Source organism: Babylonia areolata, chromosome 1 (assembly GCF_041734735.1).
Source record: "Babylonia areolata isolate BAREFJ2019XMU chromosome 1, ASM4173473v1, whole genome shotgun sequence".
NCBI lineage: Eukaryota > Metazoa > Mollusca > Gastropoda > Neogastropoda > Buccinidae > Babylonia > Babylonia areolata.
Window position 1 is genome coordinate 37,095,668 of NC_134876.1, and position 19,946 is coordinate 37,115,613.

At 40.6% G+C, this 19,946-nt stretch overlaps 1 protein-coding gene across 21 annotated transcripts in view; it reads right to left on the reverse strand.

Moving 5' to 3' along the window:
• LOC143282461 (tyrosine-protein phosphatase non-receptor type 13-like) overlaps nucleotides 1-19,946 on the reverse strand; it is a 590,260-nt gene that overhangs the window by 298,269 nt on the left and 272,045 nt on the right. For all 21 annotated transcript variants that reach the window (XM_076588135.1, XM_076588121.1, XM_076588127.1 and 18 more), the window contains 3 exons: nucleotides 12,659-12,950; nucleotides 2,265-2,315; nucleotides 991-1,220 (listed from right to left, as the gene is read on the reverse strand). In XM_076588135.1, coding sequence (XP_076444250.1) covers nucleotides 991-1,220; nucleotides 2,265-2,315; nucleotides 12,659-12,950 — 573 coding nt within the window. The remainder of the gene's footprint in view (nucleotides 1-990; nucleotides 1,221-2,264; nucleotides 2,316-12,658; nucleotides 12,951-19,946) is intronic.

The window sequence follows — 19,946 nt, forward strand, 5'->3', positions numbered from 1 at the left end:
ATTCATGTCTACTAATACCATCCTTTTGATTTTGGTGCGTATGTCACTTGTAAAGCCAAGAAAATGCCAACATTAAAGTTTAGCACAGACACACATACACACACACATGATCATTACACAGACTCACTTTCTTAACACACGTGAGTCAAAATGATTAAATATGCATAACCAGTGTGTCAGTATGTCAGATATAAGTGCACACACACACACACACACACACACACACACACACACACAAAAACAAACAAACACAGCCAACTGAAACACCATGTTTTTGCACAGACTCACAATGTGCGTAAACATAAATAAACATGAGCCAAAACCTAATACATAGCACAAAACAAGGAATGCTGTCATCATTGGACTAATCACATAATAATCAACATGAAAATTTTCACTGCACATTCCGATGACCCTGATCTAAACCACTTACTTTTGAAAGGGTTTTGCTCATGCCATAAGCAATCACTGCACCAAGTTTCATGAAAACTGAATGGAAAACCCATGCTCTATTATACTTCTACATTGTTCCAGTTAACTATGTTGTGAGCTTGACTTTTGACTCTCTCTTTCTTTTTTTTTCTTTTCTTTTTTTTTAGCAGCTTGACCAAAATCTTTCCTAAATTTGATGAGGACTTGCTTTGTACCTATCAGCTTTTTACTAACATGACACATGATCTTGACCTAAGAAAGTCAACCTTGAATCTCAATCAAGTCATTCTGTCACTGTATTCAGTCATTAAACATTGTTTCCTATTCCACCTTAAATTTGAACTGGTTCTGGTCAAGAGTCATACTCTAATGTGATGAAGACACTCAGTTTTGTCAATATCATAAAAAATGGGTACAAAAATACCTCTCATACACATCCTTTCTTGAATAATGTACAAGATGTTTAATTAAATGCTTTCTAAGTTTCTGGCAATACTGAGCAATAATCATCTTCTACAAAAATATATATTACAATAACAGTTGTTCTTTGTCACTGACTTTCGAAAGCTGTTGGTGAAGAAGCTGATTTTGGCTGGTTTTCCCTTGATGTGAACAGCAGGATCTATTTTGGGCTGCACAGAAAAGCGCCGTTTGTTGAATGAGATTTTCATGATGGCTGGCCAGGAAAATGCCTGTATGACAGTGCGTTGTGAGCCACTCCACTCTGCTATCAGAAGGCTGGTTTGTGTGATCCCCACCCACAACAGATTATTGGCGTCATTCTTGGTCTGCAACATAACATTTCTTGATGTCACCATTCAAATTTACACATTGTTACATTTGAAAGACCTCACTATTTCAATGTTTTGCTTTTTTTTTCTATTCAAAAGTTAAGTTGTCTGTTTGTTTTTGTTCCTGCTGAAAGAGAATTATCGCAGACAGCCCTGAGACATGATTTGCCAATAGATAGGTGTTAAGAACAAAAAATCCACAGGACTAGCTCCAACAGGCAGATCCTCAGCATATTCAATGAAATTGACGGCTGACACACTGCGTATGTCATCCTGCCAGTTTCGATTTGGGAGGTCATGCAATCGATTCACACTTGAATCATCTTCACTGTCACTGTTGGCTAACTGGGCTGCAACAGCAGCCAAGTCCATGCCTGAATCACTGTCATCCTCAACGGAATCCACTTTAACAAGATCTTCTTGCAAAAATCCTTAAAAAGGTTCACAATCATCATCTGAGTCATCGTTAAACAAACGTCAAACTCCTCGTCGGACGTCAAACTCATTTTGAATCTTTAAAAATTCACAACTTTGTGAAAACTGAAGCAATTCAGACACTAAAATGCACGAAATGCATGGCAGGAAGTGCCAAAAACGAGGCTGTGAATCTCCCGAGAGTCTTGCTTATGTATACAACAATGGCTGCGCCCATAGTAAGCATGTGTTTAGCTGGTGGTTCTGGGCGCTTTTGGGTGTGACACTGCATGCCATTACTGGGCGTTTCTGTGGAAAAAGTTTTAATGGATGTGTGCGCCTCATGCAAGTTTAAAATAACTTTTTTCATTCAAGGGGTGCACCTTAACCCTTTTGCATTCACTTACTTTACAGAGAAAGCTTGGCTGTGGCCACAGTAAACACAAGAGGGTTATGCGCTGCAGTGCCTTATAGGCTGAAAATTTCGGTATTATGAACAGTTTCTTTTTCAACACTTTTTACACATACAAATGGTAAGAAAAAGATCTTTTTACCTATCTTTTCTAAAATGTAGTTCATGTGGCAAATATGACTTCTACCTTCTACAATAAAGAACAAATCTCTTACCTTCTGCAATTTGTAGTAATGAATGCCATATTCTGGAAGTCTTTGGACCATCTGCAAATAATGGAGGAAATAAACAAAATAAATAAATACTAAAATATGCACAACATTTTTGCCAGTGCAATCAATAATAGCAATACTTGGTGGTTAACAATGAACACTTTTCTGCAGAATTCTATTTAAATACTTTATCAAAATGGCTTATATGTGACTCCTACCAATTAAAAAACAAAAGGACACTCTTAGCACTGTAGGAAGCATATGTACTTGCTAAAGTTCACTAAGCACACAATAAACCTTTACCCAGACTCTACTGAACACTTAGCAGGAGTATATCTCCACAGCCATGTGTTTTGTTGTTTTTGGGGTTGTTTTTTTTTTTCCAAACTTGATGTGCATCTTTATTTGTCAGTTCAGCAATATAATCAATCATGTTGGGTGTAAACAACCAGTGAAAAAAATCACCAATGCTCCATTTTCTGCATAATAGTATACAATTGAACAATTCCAGTTCTTCTAAAAAAAAAAATATATATATATATATATATATATATATATATGCCCAGAATATTCAATACATTCTCCCACTCAAAACATTTTAATCATGTCAGTTTCTCCCCAACTCCAGTCAGGCTGACATTAGATGTGCACACTACCAAACATTATGTCAAAGCCTGTTACCTCAGCACAATAGTCAACAAGAGACAATGCACAGGAAGAGTTTTCTGGCTTCTGAATGGATTAGTTGAAAGCATACCTTGGCATCATTTGGAGAGTAACATTTGTAGTTGTTGTTGTTTTTATGGTGTGTGCATTTTCATGGTTTCCAACAATGACTAAACATTTCTTTGGTGTTAAAGCCAGAAACAGAGCGACTGAAAAGAGGAAATTCCAAGCACACAGTTTCCAGAAGACAGGGATACTACTTATACTGGAAGAGCCTCTGACATCCCTGGGGGAAATCTTGGGGTTACTACCATAGAACACAAAAAACGTCAAGTTGATTCCAAGGAAAGCACGCACATACACATTCCTGAAGAATTCACATATAATTCTCAGTGATGAAAATAACATTTCTCAACAATTACCTTTTCAAAAACAAAGAAATGAGCAGTGCTAATCATAAAAATATATCTTCATATCACATATCTATGGTGAAAAGTTTTCATTAACTATCTCTTTTTTAATCAAACTTGTTTAAAACTTTTTTCCCCACAAAACTGCATGAGCTAAATCTTTCCATCATGACACAGATGCCGGTAAATACTAAGGAGCAAAATGTCAAGAGTATAGACATTCATCATTAAGAAAAGTTAAAAGTCCTGTGGCCTTTTACGGCCATGGAGCCAATAATTTCTTATTCACTGTGTTTAACCCATTCAGTGCCAGGATTTTTTTTTTGTTTTGTTTGTTTTTTGTAAAAAATGTGCTCTCCCCTTGCCAGAGAATTCTGAGGATCAGGGGTGATAATTTGTTTTAAATTCTGGCAAACAGGAGATACAGAAACATCTTTGTGACAGAAAAGAAATGTGGATTCTGAACCCCCCCCCCCCCCCCCCCCCCCCACCCCCAATTATTTTCACTGTGGATAATTATTCGAGCATTTCAAAGTGAAGATTATTTTTTGTGTCTCAAAAAGGTCTATTTCCACGTCCACAGAATGACACCAAGTATTGTTCATGGTTTAATACTATGTGTTCCTGGGTCCTCCTGGATCAACCATTTCTCATAAGTAATGTAATCCTAAATTGTGAAAAATCTCTGTTCATGAGTTTCTTGTATTGTCATACTGGGAATGTTACTGTACGCCCACCCCCATTTTTTTCATTTTCTATAGAAAAAGAATGTAACAAAGTAGAAGGCCTCCCCAAAAAATATTCTCAAATGTACTAATTTCCTCAAAGTGAGGTTTGAGGGCCTGCCTCCAGTTACTGTTTCTCCAGTGTATTATTTTCTTAACAGAGAACCTGAGAAGGTTTGCAAGGCTTTTACTGAATACAACCTTCACTTTGTTGTTTGTTTTTATTCTTTACTCACTCCATATGAAGGACCCCAATCAAGACCCTACTCTTTACAACTGTTTATGACGGAGCCAGATTGGGGCTTTAGATAGTTTTGAATTTTTGGAGTGCCACCTACTTTGCATACTAATATTTTCAGCTAAGAATATTGAGCAAGCCGGCGGTGGATTAACTCTTGCTCAAGAAATTAAAAGGAAAAAGAAACGGACGGATCAAAACGGAAAACGAACTGGAAACGGAAAAGGACAACGAGAAAGAACTAGTACTTGGAACGTGTGTGGACTCAGAGACAAGGAGCCAGAAGTCATTGACTTCATGAAGAGATGGAAAATACCAATAATGGGAATCTCAGACTGCAGACGGAAGGGAACTGGAATCAAACAGATCCACGAGGACTATGTCCTCATTTGGAGTGGTGTGGATATAACAACAAGAGCAACACATGGCGTAGGTTTTATCCTGCACCCAGACGCAGCAAAGAATGTGCTGGAAACAGATTTTTATCTCGGAGAGGATCATCAAAATCCGAGTAAGAGGAGAACGGAAGACCTTAAACTTCATCCAAGCTTACGCACCTTGCAATGACTCTTACAGTGAAGAACAAAAGGAGGAATTCTTTGAGAAGTTAGCAGACACCATAAGCACAGTCCCAGACAAGGAAGAACTTATTGTCATGGGAGATTTCAACGGAAGAGTAGGCAAAAGAAGAGCACCTTGGGACCAGCACCTTGGCCCACACAGTGACACTAACACAGAGTGCAACTACAACGGGGAACAGCTTTTAGCACTGTGTGCAGAACATGGCCTATGGATCTCCACCATATCCAAAGGCAAACGATCAGATGGTTTGGACATCTAACACGTATGGCACCTCACCAGATGGCCAGTAAAGCGTAAAACAAAAGGATATCAGGATACAAGGCAAGAGGAAGACCAAGGAAGACCTGGAGTGACGGTGTGAAAGAAACCCTGAAGACCCACAACATTCCACCCAACGAGGCCTTCCAGCTTGCCAGGGCCCGTCAGCTCTTTCTCCCCTCGACGCCCTAGATGGTACAAGAGGACGGATAAAGAAAGAAAAGAAAGAAGAAAGAATGTCTTAAAAGATCTTTCCACTCTCCACTGTGACCAATAAATGATGTGCATATTACCACTAACCATGAAGGAGCTGAAACAAGGCATCTGCAAGCTGAAGCCCAAGAAAGCTCCGGGGCCTGATGGTGTCACTGGCGACATGCTGAAGCACCTGGGACCAGCATCCAGAACAGTGCTGCTTCAGATCTTCAATTACAGCTGGACAGCAGGAGTTGTGCCTTCCATCTGGAAAGAGGCAGAGATCATCCCGATCCCAAAGAAGGGAAAGAACAAGAAGGACCCCCACAGCTACAGACCAATCAGCCTTCTGAGCTGTGTCGGCAAGCTGCTGGAAAGGATGGTCAACCGCCGCCTCACCTTCCTCCTGGAAACACAGAACATCCTTTCACCCACCCAGACCGGCTACAGAAAATTCTGAAACACAGAAGATCAACTAGCCCTCCTTGTCCAGGACATCGAAAACTCTTTTCAGGAGAAGAAGAAGACACTGGCCGTGTTTTTTGACCTGTCGAGAGCGTTTGACAAAGTGTGGAAGGAGGGCCTCATCCTGAAAATTCTCCAAGCCGGCGTACGTAGCAAGATGTACATGTGGATCCAACACTACCTCTTCGGCAGGACCGCAAGGGTCAAACTAGACGGCTTCCACAGCAGAAAGGTCAAGCTGCGTGAGGGTGTCCCCCAGGGAGGAGTGCTTTCCCCAACACTGTTCCTGCTGTATATCAACGACATCAGAGACAACATCACGAAGCACGTCTCCAACAGTCTGCACGCAGATGACCTGGCAGTATGGACATCTGCTGAACACACCAGCACGGCCTCCTACCGGCTTCAGGAAGTCGTCAGAAATATCGCTACATGGACAGAAGACTGGGGTCTTGAGCTCAACACCACCAAAACCAACGCAACACTTTTCTCTCTCTCCACCGCCAACGAGCAAGTCAAGCTGAAGCTCCAGGGACAGGTCTTGCCCCAGACGAATACACCAACATTCCTTGGCGTCAAGTTGGACACCCGCCTGACCTGGAGGCCCCAGATTGAGGAGATGGAGAGGAGAGGCATCCGCAAGCTAGCCCTGCTGAAGAAGCTGGCCGGGACGACTTGGGGAGCAGACAGCAGGCTTCTCGCCAGGGTCTACATGGGAGCAGTCAGACCCACCATGGAGTACACCTCAACCTCGTGGGGCACAGCCTCCAAGACCAACAACAGCCGGCTCGACAAAGTCCAAAATATGGGACTACGCCTCATACTTGGAGCCATGAGGTCCACGCCGATCCATGACATGGAGAAAACTGCTAACGTTGAGCCCCTGGAGAGAGGACGCAACCTGAAAGTCCTGATGCAGGGAGAGAAGCTCAGAAGACTGCCCTCACATCACCTACACCACAGACTGGAGCAGCCCACCAAGAACCGTCTCAAACGTCAGAGCCTCAATCACCAGTATAAAGCACTTAGAGCACAGCACAGCGATGTTCTGGCGGCAAAAGGGGAGTCTTGCACTGACCTTGCCTTGCCTGACTGGAGGCTTGACCAAGAGATAGAGGCCACCATCAGCCTCAGAGTTCCTGGCATCACCACCAAAGACCAGCAACCAGCCACTCTCAAGATCCTGACTTTGGCCATGATAGAGGAGTCCTACCCAGCCAGCTCCTGGACCCATGTATACACGGACAGATCAGTGGAGGAAGCCACACACAACGGAGGCAGTGGTGTCTACGTCAGATTTCCCGATGGAGAGCACAGCAGCATCGCACTCCCTGGAGGAAAGCTCTGCTCCAATTTCAGAGCTGAAGTCCTGGCCATCAAAACAGCAACAGAATTCCTCTCCTCCTGTGGAAAGCCCCTTGGCAGCATCTCCATCTTCACTGACTCCATGTCCACACTCCAGGCCCTTGACTCCCCTGATCCTGGTCCACTTAACCAGTCCCTTAAGGCCTCCCTCACAACCCTTACCCAAACAGCCCCAACGACCCTCCAGTGGGTGCCTGCACATGTAGGCCTCCCAGGCAACGAGAGTGCAGACCACCTCGCTAAGGAAGGAAGCCAGCTCACACAGCCAACTATTCCTGCCACATATGAGGAAACAAAAACTCTCCTCCGCAGCAGATTCCGAAGAGGCTGGGTCACCCTGAACGGAGGCTACCAGGCACACCAAGATCCCATCAGGACACTGGAGAGAAGACACCAGACTACCATCTACCGCCTTCGCACAGGACACTGCGGCCTCCGAGCACCCCTGAAGAGGATTGGAGTGGCAGCCACATCCCTATGTGATTGCGGCCAGGCTGACCAGACCCCATCCCATATTCTGCAAGACTGCCCCCTGTATAAGAAGATGTGGCAGCAGTCCTGGCCTGGGGGTGCTGACCTCAACACCAAGCTCTGGGGGACGGCAGCCGATCTTCACCGGACGTCCGAGTTTGTGGCATCCCTCGGACTTCGACCCTGACTGCGTAGCTGTCGAACGCAAAGAAGAAGAAGAAGAAGATGTGCATATTGCTGTGCTCGCGAGCTGAAGACTTATTTTCAGTGACTGGTTCAAGTGAACAGTGCGTGTCAACTATGGCATCTGACCGTTTCTTCTCAGTCACAAGACAACAGAATTAGATTAAGCCCAATCGTGCTATATAATGTTCTGAATTTCATCTGTTTCAAACTCTGTGTACTTTCCTGGATTCATTTACAAGTCATCAGTTTGTACAAATTTCAAACAAAAAATATGGATACTTCCATCATCTCACTGTATGACAGCATAAGAAGGGAGGAAGTTTTATGTTTTGCCCCAAAATAACTCGTTATGTTACTAATCAGTTTAGAAGTTTTCAGTTCACAAATTCTAACATTTGTTTTTTGGCGATTTTATTTTTTACTCATACAAATGGGTCGTCTGTGGGGGAAAGAAAGGGGAATGAAATCTAAATTAACTCTTTGGTTTTTACACATCATTATTCAAATCACACACATTATAGCATTCAATCTGTTTTTCTTCCCAATTTACTGCTACAGTGTTAGTTTTTTAGTGCAGTACTAATATTATGCCAGTGAGGGTAATAAGTCATTTCATAAAATGCAATTTCCAATGTGCTAACTTGGTTGTGTAAACTTTGTGGTAATATTTCATTCTGAATGTATGTCAATATTATATACAAACTTAATAATTATAAATGTTTATATTCAATAAGATGCCACCTACAAACCCCCGTTTAGCATATGCAGAGGTTAAATGTGCTGAACCAAAAAACATGTTAACAAAGATTATTCTTTTACAGCCAAACTACCTAATAACTTTCAGTCATGTACCAACCCCCCTTCAACTGGAAACATTAATGTTGATAATGCGGCATATAATGCATGGATGCATAACCCAATTCAGTGGTGGCAGAACCAAATAAACTTTGCCATTAGGTGTATGACTGTAGGCTGCGGAGTAACAGAAGAACATCTCCAAGCATCTGACCCCTTTATTCAAGCCATGTACAGGTTACATTTTTACTATCAGGTTCATAGAATACTAGACAAGCTGCAGATTCTGATGCCGACTGATCAAGCATTCATAAAAATCCTTATGATGAAACAGTTTATCAGAGTTCAACATTAATCCAAACACCGACTGGAGACAGAAAGTAGACCATGGGGGCTCTAAAGGCCTCCGGTCTTGTTTACAGCATGATGCTTTCAGGAGCCGAATGAATGTCAATGAGAAAGAGAAGAGGGCTGGTGTTCTTAAGTCCAAGGAAAACTCTTCATCATATTACTGATACTTCTTTAGTGTGGACTGATCTTATACCAGATAAAGGACAGGGTTTTACTCAAGCAGGAGTGGTTCAACTCAATGATAATATTTGTACCTATGTATGGGCACTCATAGAGTGCAGGCTCAAGACTTGAACTAGTATAACCGAACCTGGAACTGGATTTGATGTTCAGAAACAATTTTTGGCAAACATTGAAGATGATGTAAATGCACCAATTAATTTACAAATGGCAATCAAAATCTATCAGGACATGCTACCATACGCAAGATCTGAAGTTAACTTTGTATTCAGAGCTGGTATCTATATGATGCCATCTGACATAGCACTCTGAATGAGCATGCAGATGAACTTTCATTACAAAATACTTATTGTTTCCAAAAATCAGCATACTGGGGTTAACAATGGGTTAAACCAGGCCCTTATGATTTCACAGAGTAATACTGAAACACCACACAATGTGCATTACTTAGTCAACCCATCAGGAAAGGATCTTCATTGATCTGAGGGTTATTGAGCTCTTGTATCACTGTCAGATGCGGACAAAGCATCACTAGATTCTAGAAAAACAATAACAGACAATATCAAGCAAACCATTAGCAACGTGTTGTTAGTCAAACACAAATGAAACAAGAGTTTCTATAGGTATTCTGGGCTCAAGTCGGAGCACTCTGACATATAAAGATGAAACACTAATTCAGACATCTCGGTCATGGTTTCCATTTGCTAGCAACAAAAGAGCTTTAATGTATGGCATTAGTGTTTCTGGTAATAAATTCAATCTTAAATCAGCACTAATGGATATACAAAGCCAGCCAGCTACTCAAAGATTATAGGAACTCCCTTATTTGGGGCTTTGTTGGAGTGGGCTTTATATTCACTTGGTTTGTGATGCATTAGATAATCGTACAAGAGAAAACCAGCACCAATTTCCAATTACTGATGTCCAAAAGTTGTTAGCTGACCATGTAATGGCCTTACTTTAGTAAGCAGCCATGAAACAATAAATCTATAACTCCGGGCAGATCATCAACCGCCTTTACACCTATATTTTTTAGCAGCCCCCACCAGGTTTTTTGTTTCTTTTTTATCCAACTATCTTCTTTTTTAGGTGTTGTACCACTTGCACCACCACCTCCAGCAACTGCTTAACAATAGTAGTGATGATCATACCAAAGCAGTAAGAACATAAGCAACAGTAATACCTTAACCTCTGAATTCTATTGATTTGAGACCTAAGGGCTTCTTTGCTATCTGATATTGCTTCAAGCTGTGCAGGATGCACAATGTTAAGATCATTTAATTGTATGTAAATGCAATGGTTTCACATCTTTGTCAACCAACTCTGCAGACAGAATTCTTCTTTTCAAGCTTGATATTTCTTCATCCAGGGCTTGGTTGCACAATGTGCTGTAAGTGGTTAGCTGGTAAGTAAATCCCTAATTATCAGCTAAAAATTGTCTTTAGCAACAAGCTACTGTAACAGTGTTGCACAAGCTCAATTTTCACTTGCTGGCAGTTAGATTAGCAGTAAAACTTTAGAGGTGATCGGAGCAGCTCTAAATCTCTTAGCGGACAGCTAAAACAAGACAATGGTGCCAGTGTTGATACAACATTTGAAATTTTCTGACAGCGATGTCTACAGAGAGTGTTTGAATGGAGCACAATTCAATCTTTTTTGATCATTCTGATGACATTGAACTTTATCAATGCTTCCGTTTCCGACAAGCAGATACTGTGAACTTTGTGAGGGACAATTTAGCGTTTGGCTACAACAGAAAGGGATCCATGTTTCTGAAGATGCAAGTAGGCCTACTCATCGCATTATGTTTTTATGCCACTGAAAGTTTCCAAAACATCATGTGGGGCACAGTGGACAAGTCAACTTATCAACAACAGCAGTTCACTGTGTGACAAATGTGTTGTGCATGAGAGCAAGATAACACATTTGTTTTCGAAGTTGAGAGCAAGCAACTTGACAGAAGCATGCATACATGAACATGGGTCACCACCTGGTTTACTGAATGTGTTGGGATGTGTTGATGGAAATCTCACAGTGAGCAAGGGCTGTTCAACAGGATACTGTCAACCGTTTCTGATGAAGGTGAATTATATCCCACACACACACACAGACACAGACACACCATATAGTCTCTAATAATCATACAATATCATTGTCATTACTGAAATGAAACACACACTATACAGTCTCTAATAATCATACAATATTATTCTCAATACTGAAATGAAACATTTAATCATAGGTACTGACTCTCTTTCCTGCTACAGTAGGTGTAATAAGTGACTAAACCATCATATCATCACAAAATTTACTATAAAAAAAACAAAAAAACCTACAAAGTGGAACGAAAATATACTTCCTGTATTGAAACAAAAACATCCAAAGGCATTAACACTTATTTCCCTTTCATTCTAATTTGTGACAAACGTTGACCAAATTTACTTGCAAACAACACAGAGTTTAACCTAATGAGAAGATAATATATGTGATGCCTATCAAATGTGTATTTGTTCTTGAACATTCTATGAAAATGATGATGTAAAATTTACTGTAGGATTTTACTACAGAGTGCAGGGGAGGGAGTTTTATGTTTTGCACTTTTTAAAATTATGCTGTGGGAATCATGTTTCTGTCATGTTGTGTGCTAGTATTTATATTCCTACCACATCCCTAAGTTCTCCATGAGAAATTAGATATAATGAATTAAAATGAATACCTACATGTACAGTTTCTTTCCTTTTATATCACTAAATTCACTCAACTCAGGGTTGAAAAATAAAAAAATAAAAAATATATGTATTTATGTACTCTCTATATTGAAATAAAGCAGTCAATCAAAGGAATTAACACTTTTTTCTATTTCTAATTTGTAACTTGACTGGACCACCTACAAATCTACTAATAATCAGCACAAGGAAAGAGGAGAAGTATACTCTCAATGTTGAAAAAAAAAAAATCAAAGGTATTAACTCAACACCTTTTCCCTTTTATTTTGAATTTGTGAGTAAAATTGGTGATGGTTTAGCTGTAAAAATCAAAACAGATGCAGGCCGTCAGTGGACGTCTTATGGGCAATATGGCAACACTTTGTACAGGACATCAGCTGACATCTAATATACACTGAACAGGCTGAGGATCAGCAAAGGAAGGCAGAGACCAATCATCTCCTTTTGTCGCTTTAACCTTCCCTGACCAAAATCAGGTACCAATTCACACTTCTGTGGAGTGACAAAAATCAGTGTGAAGTACTTTTTCAAGGACAAATACGGCCTTGAACCCTGACTGCTGATGTATGCATATAAAAATTACATATTCACTAATTGTTTGTACATATTCACAAATAATTTTCTGGAACAACTGGTGGAGAGAATAGTTTTGTTGTTACATCCTGTACACTCATAACAATTCCTCTAATTCCCTTAATGGTCTTATGATTTCCAAAGATTTCTCAAAAGACACAATCCAGTAACTGAAAACAAACCAGCATTTTTCAGAACAACCTTAAGTTACCTTTATGAACTGGATTTCGCACTGGGAGGGAGCCAAGCCCAAGGCATCTCTGTGAGCTTCTAAAGCTCTGTCATGTACATAGCCCATTCCAAGTCGCCTTGCAGTATGAGCTGGCAAATACTGTTCAGGCACAAAGTAGTTGTGGCCCATCGTGCGGTGACTGTAGTCTCCAAACTCAGCATGCAAGGCCAGACCACTGAGAGATAGGAGCTGATGGTCATCTGCCACACAGCGCTCCTCCAGCACATCACGGCGCAACTGAAGGTACAACAGATGCTGGCTGCTCATGTGTCTGATAAAAACCCAGAACAGAAGTACTGTTTAGAAAAAAGCATGTAATCACAATCTGATAATTAGAGGAATCAAGTTATGGTTCTGATGATGCTCTACATGTAAGTGCAAACTACCTTGGAGGTGACACTTGAAATAAAATTTAAAACATCAGTGGAGACTATATGCGATGGCAGAATTATTTATCTTGTTTCAGTTTCTGTTGATGTTATAATGTTGTATATTCAGTTTTGCCACACTGAAATCTGCACAAATTATAATTGTAAACACTGATATACACAGCATGAACAATATCTAAAATAAAGAGTATCAAAAGTTAATGCCATTCTAATGGTACATGACATCACATAAACTGCCAATCCGCAACAACTATGTAATTATCGGCAACAGCACAGGGCTTTGTGGGCTATGTCCGGCATATGGCCAAAAAAGAAATTGATATCAGACACAAACAAAGCAGTCTAAAAAATCCTAAATCCTCAATTGGAAGCACAGTAGCAAAAGGCAAAACATCCTGAGGCTGGGATCACACACACACAAACACACACACAGTGATTTTGTCATAGCTGCAATGTTTATGTGGCACACTGTCATTTTCAAAATTTTCAATATGATCATTAGGTAGGTCCGGCCACTATGTAATGCTGTGTAGCTATGGCTGACGGATTGTATTTTTATCACTTTTAACTTCGCCCTAGCAAGCGCAATACTGTATACATCCAGCTGAAAAATATATCAGAAAATAAAACCACCTTTGTTTGTTCCTCTTAGTGTTTCTTTTATTGTGTGTTAGGCAGTGTGAGTGAAACTGATTGCCCAAAGTGGAGTAACCTTCGCTCTTCAAAATGCAGCGCAGGAAAGAAGTTTGCCGACATCTGCTTCTGGTCTAAGAGGGTTGGTGACAAAAATAGGCTTGCTACAAAAAATCAGCATACTGGAGTTAACACACACACACACACACACACACACACACACACACAAACACACACACACACACACACATATATATATATATATATATATATATATATACATACACACAGAGAGAGAGAGAGAGAGAAGAAGAAGAAGAAGAAGAAGAAGAAAACCTAATCAAGATAACATTACCAGGGGTACATTTGATGTTGTATTGTAAGACTGTCATTTCCTTTCAACCTTTTTATACTTCAGCACTGATATGGAGCATGCATTAGTTCAGCTGGGTGTCTGCACTTTAGAACTGGTACAATCAACTGTGCTGATTAACCAGTAGAATGCCTATGTCAGCTGACATCCTACAAAAAGTATTGCCATAGTGCCTATAAGATGTCCACTGACATCCTGCGTATGTTCTGATTTTTCCTTCATTGATGTTTGTTTCAATTCACATAAACAAACAGACTCTGAACAGTTAGTCTGTGTCTGGATTATAAAAATACTATTTAAATGAACTTACATCAGGTAGAAGACCTCTTTCAACTCAATAACAATTTGCTAACTGACCACTTGATACGCACATGGAAAAGGGGGTTGCATCATGTGCAAACAAATGCATTGAAAACTGTGTCCAGTAAAGTAAATAGTCACAGTAAGCAGATTTACACAATTCTGAAAGCTCTGCTTGTGATTATGGACTTTCACGATGGAGAAGGATCTCTCTTGTCTGATGATTGGTTTGAAAACAAAGGTGATTGACAATGACAGTTATGAAACTAACAGTCCATTGTATGGTAATTCAGTCCGTCCATCCAATCAGACAGCATTTTTGAACAACTGGCAATAACTGACAGAATATGTACAGCCAGTGTTGAAAGAAGAGAAGGAGAGGGAGAGGAGTGATGTAAGACGATGAAAACTCATGGATGTCGCATCTCATGTTCAGTCCAACAAAACCCGTCCCAAGCTTACATATCCAGAACAGTTCTCTTCTTTTCAGCTCCTCCACTTTGTTGACCTGTTCCAATGCTGTCACCTGTAAAAAGCTGAGGCTGTCATCAGTACGGTGAGGTGTAGAAGGAACATGGGCAGCAACCAAACACTTGGTGCCTTTCCTCAGTTTGCAGTTGCTTTTGTGGTTTGCCCATCTCCATCCCGCATATTGTGCCTCCGGGTGTAGTCTGCAGGTCAATAGATAGACCACGTTTGGCGTGGTGCAGGAGAGGTGTTGTTGATCTGCCAGCGCCTTCCATCCCATGGACAAATGACAAGGTCTGTTAAGTGGCCATGACTGCAGGTGTTACAGTGAGGTGCCTTACATTTGAAGAAGCCTTGGATGTTGACTGGGCCATGAACCACAAACCGCCTGGGGACAGTGCCCTAGTTTCTGCCGCGTCTGTCTGCTGCAGTTACCAGGGGTTTTTTTGAAAATTCTTTGTTTTGGGGGTCAGCATAGAGTAAATGGGTGGATCAAATGTAGTGACCCAAGCCAGTTTCTTTCTTTTTTCTGGAGGCAGTCAGCAGTTCTCTCCTGTATCTTCTGGCACCTTTCACCAGATCAGATTTTGCCTTGTCAAAATTCCAACCTGCCAAGACAAAGTAGTGGGCATACTCATCAATTCTACGCTCAAGCAGGTCGTCTTCACTGCATATCATGTGTAGTCTTGTCCCCACTCCTGTAATGAGGCCCTTGAACACTGGAGGAGGGTGACAACTAGTGGGGAGAAGGTAAGCATGGGAACTCTTGCTGTACACATCAGTCACTATCTTTCCCTCAAGCACAGACAAGCCAATGTCAAGGTAAGATGCCATTTTTCCACATGATACCATCCACTGAATATTTGGTGGGTTGAGAGACTGTAAGTAATTTTCAAAGACTCCTACATGAGCAGGATCTAACAGGATAGTGATTCCATCATCCCTATACCTGCTCCAGTCCAAATGCCTGAAGTCATCCTGCTGCTCTGATGAGATGATTGTTGAGAGGAGTGGTACCGGACAAGTGTCAACCAGCTTAGCATCAAGTTGCCCCAAGAATATGTCCACTTAATCACATGAATGTGGTGGTCCCATTGCCGTTCCATGGTTTGGTGTAGCAAATGTGGTTGTCCCATCATGCGATGTGTACTGACAGGCGTTGTGATCCAGTGAAATTTGCAGAGCCTCCATAATGCACTGAGTTGGTAAATTCAATGGACTGGAGTACTTCTCTAACATCTGGCGAGTAGCAGGTATTCCCATATTGTTGTTAACATTTGGGAATACAGGAGTAACATCACATACCGCGAAACTATCGTTTTCTGGCAGTGTGGCTACTGCGTCATTCATGTAGAGTAGTTTAGCAAGAAATTCTTTGCTGTTCAACACTTGGTATGGTAGATGTGAGACCAGATATGTTGTGTAGGTGTACCACATCCACGTGACAAAAGACATCTTGGGTAGGGCAGTGGTTTGTGTCAGGGGTTTGCAATATATATATATACATTTATATAAAACACAATGTACATGTTGTGTGTGTGTGTGTGTGTGTGTGTGTGTATCTATCGATCTATATTATATATATATATATATATATATATATATATATATATATATATATATATATATATATCACAAGATACTTGTGTGTGTGTGTGTGTACACGTGTGTGTGTGTGTGTAGAGAGAGAGAGAGAGAGACGGTGTGCTAATGTTGTTTCATCATGATGCACACAGAAAATACAACATTAACATTATTAACTCACTCAGGACAAATAGTTTTCTCCCTTGCTTTCCCCTGCAGACCACCCATTTTTTAAGGTTTGGAAAAAAATCACAAAAATTAAAAACATAAAGTAACTGAATGAAACTCCCTGTACTTGACCCACCAACCCCTCTCCTCACATCATGTGTACGCCCAACCCCCTCCCTCTCTTCACAGCCCTCAGAAGCTGAGTCACTGTCAGTACCTTCTTGCTGGTAGCTTTGTTCACTGCAGATACTTTATTCAACGTCTTCATCACCCTCGTTGATGTGGAAACCTTCAGTTTGAAGCGTTTCAATCACTTCAGCAGCAGTAAAAAGCTGCTGTTGTGGTGATCTAGTTTGCTCCAAAAATTTCCACTTGTATCGCCTGCAACACCATTTTCGACACGTATGCAGATTAGCTTGTCATGTGGGGAACCAAGGTCAAAGGCTGGCCAGTGAGAGTATAGTTACGGAACCTCATAAAGAAACTTTCCATTCGACCCTTGACATGTTCGCAATGCCTGGTGTAGCTGCGATTCTTATGCTACCCCATGAGGAAAATGTGGACAAAATTTTAATTGTCGAAACCGCTATAGCGTTCCATCGTCCGGAAGGCTACCTTACATCAGGAACACTATAGCATTCCATTGTCCGGAGTGAGTTAAACCTTATTTTGTGATGGTAAAACACTGATCTTTGTTGACTGTTCTACACAGAAAATGTTCACATTATGGTCCAATACTCTTGCCACAAACCAAAAGCTGAAGACCAAAAGCAGCAAGACCAAAGGGCAGTAAACAAGCCTCAAGCACTTCTGGATAACAACAAAAAACATAGGTGCCATGGACCATCATAACCAACAGCTGTAGCCCTACAAGGAAAACCCTAAAGTGGTAAAAATAGCTGTGTGTTTATTTTCTACAAATTGCTGTGCTGAATGCACACATTCTCTACAAAAAAAAGCAGGCAACAGCAGTACACTCCTGGACTTCCAGAAGGATGTAATTAGTGCCATGATTTTTGGTAAACAAGACCCAGACACTGCTAAAGATGACCACACTGTTTGTCTTATGTGGACGCCACTTCATTGATGTTATCCTACATACCCCACAGAAGGCCCGGCCACAAAGGAGGTGCAGAGTCTGCTGGAATAAAGGACAAAGAAAGGATGTGAGGTTCTACTGCCCAGACTGCCCCAGCAAACCAGCACTGTGTCTTGAAGGCTGTTTCTGCAAGTACCACACACAGCGTTTTTACTGGCGATAGATGCTGGGTGAGTACACCCTTTTCATTCTTTGTGTGGACTGTGTTGGAGTTTTATGGACCTGGACACTGTTGCTCAGCCTTGACAGTGTGTGTGGTTGATCACAACAGTCACAAGAAAGACTGGTTGATAACCTGGTTGATGTTGTAGCAAATACATGATGGAATGACAGTCCCAATTTGTGTGTGTGTGCACTTTATGGCATTTTTGTGTCAGATTGACTCATTATATGAACTTCAGAGTGTTTAAAACAAAATTTTTGTTCAATTTCCTTTCATTTGATGTATACTTTTATGCACTTACCTTCAGTACTTTTTGAAATATAAACAAATTAAGACCATTGGCATGTTTTTCTTGTTTTTCTGAAAATTTTCTCAGCATAGGCTATAGCAAAATGTACTAGCAGTGAAGGAGTTAATGAGAGACAATGCGCCACATTTGTATTTGAACAAAAGATATTTCATGTTTGTGTAGTAGAGTGAAACTGAGAGACTACTGAAGAGAGAAATATAAAAGAAAAATAAGAAACTAGTAATGAAGAATAACATAAATAAATAAAAATAGTTACTAATAAATTATTACTATATTTTATAAATGTGCATAGCTTCATATTGTTAGAATGCACAATTCAAGTTTTCACAAAACACATGATGTATTTGGAATAGTTACTTCCCTTGATCTTTTTTGAAGACAGTTCACTGATGCTGTGTTCGGTGAGCCAGATGACAGTTGTGCAAGTTGCTCAGCTTGTAATATACATTGTCACTGTGTAAAGCCTTTGAGCACACTGCTCAGGTGGGTGTTTCTCATAGTTTTTTTTTTAAGTATCTTTTTACATATGTACATGTTTAGTTATTTTTGGAAGTTTTATATTTTAGATTTGTACAAGGCTGAACAGACGCCACTGTTCAACATGTTATCATAACAACATTTCTTTCTTTCAGTTCTTAGTGAACTGGCTCAGTGCATGGTGCTGAATGAATTACTAGTAGTGTGACCTTTTGTTAGGATTATTGTACATTTAATCAGATGGTCTGTTGATAACAAAGCCATTTGAGGAATACTGTTGTTGTTTTTCAAAGATAGCTTTTCCCAAACATGAAGGGAGAGATTCTGCTGACACGGTTTTGGTGTCCTTCCGCTTGTTGGGGATGGGAAACACCTCTTGGGGGGTTGTTTTCAGGAATATGGTTGTTGGTTGGTTTTCTTTATGAAGAGCAAGATAATCAGTGGCGACCAGTCGCAAAGTCTTTCTTTTATTGTCTTAAATGATGCCTTTGTTTTCAGTAATGTTTGGCATCAGGACTTTTTAACCCTGTAGTTTCTTTTGGCACTTAAAATTTACATTACTTGCTTTACTTGAAATTAAGTCCTGTTCGTATATCTCCCACACCTCATGGTACACATGGAAAATAGTTGTTTTCTGTTTATTGGTTGCAGAGGTGTGTTTTTTTTTGTTGTCATGTGACTTGCTGCATCACATGCACTGTACCAATAAAGTGGAACCACTGTAAACCGACATGTTCCCACATGTTTGGTGTTGGACTGGATGAACGAACTCAGACCCAGGCAGACTGCATCCTCAAACAGCACCCTGCCGTTACATTTACATGCCATCCTTACTGACCCATCACATCCCTTGCACTGCGAACAGAGGGTCCACAAGTCTGTATGGACACATCAGGAAAACTACTGAGCATCAGGGCAAAGACCAAAAGACTCATTAAATCATTTCTTCTGAGTGCCATCAGACTGCTCAACAAGGAAGCCAGTTTGTGAACAAATTGAGATGGTGTTAGCGGGACGCAGGGTGTGGGGGTGTTAACAGTGGATGAGGGGTGAAGGAGTGAAATCTGTTTATGCATCACTGGCATTTTGGCATTAATAAAAACTTGTGATGTTTAGGTTCATGTTTATGAAGTATTTATTACTTTTGTTGGTTGCTTGTGAGTGTTTTTTGTTGTTGTTGTTGTTGTTGTTGTTGTTGTTGTTTTTAAATAATATATTTAAGTGTTGCTCACTGCTTCTTTTGAAACGATTAATGAATGTATTTATCAACTTTTTTTTTCAATGTTTTTTTTTTTCTTTTCTG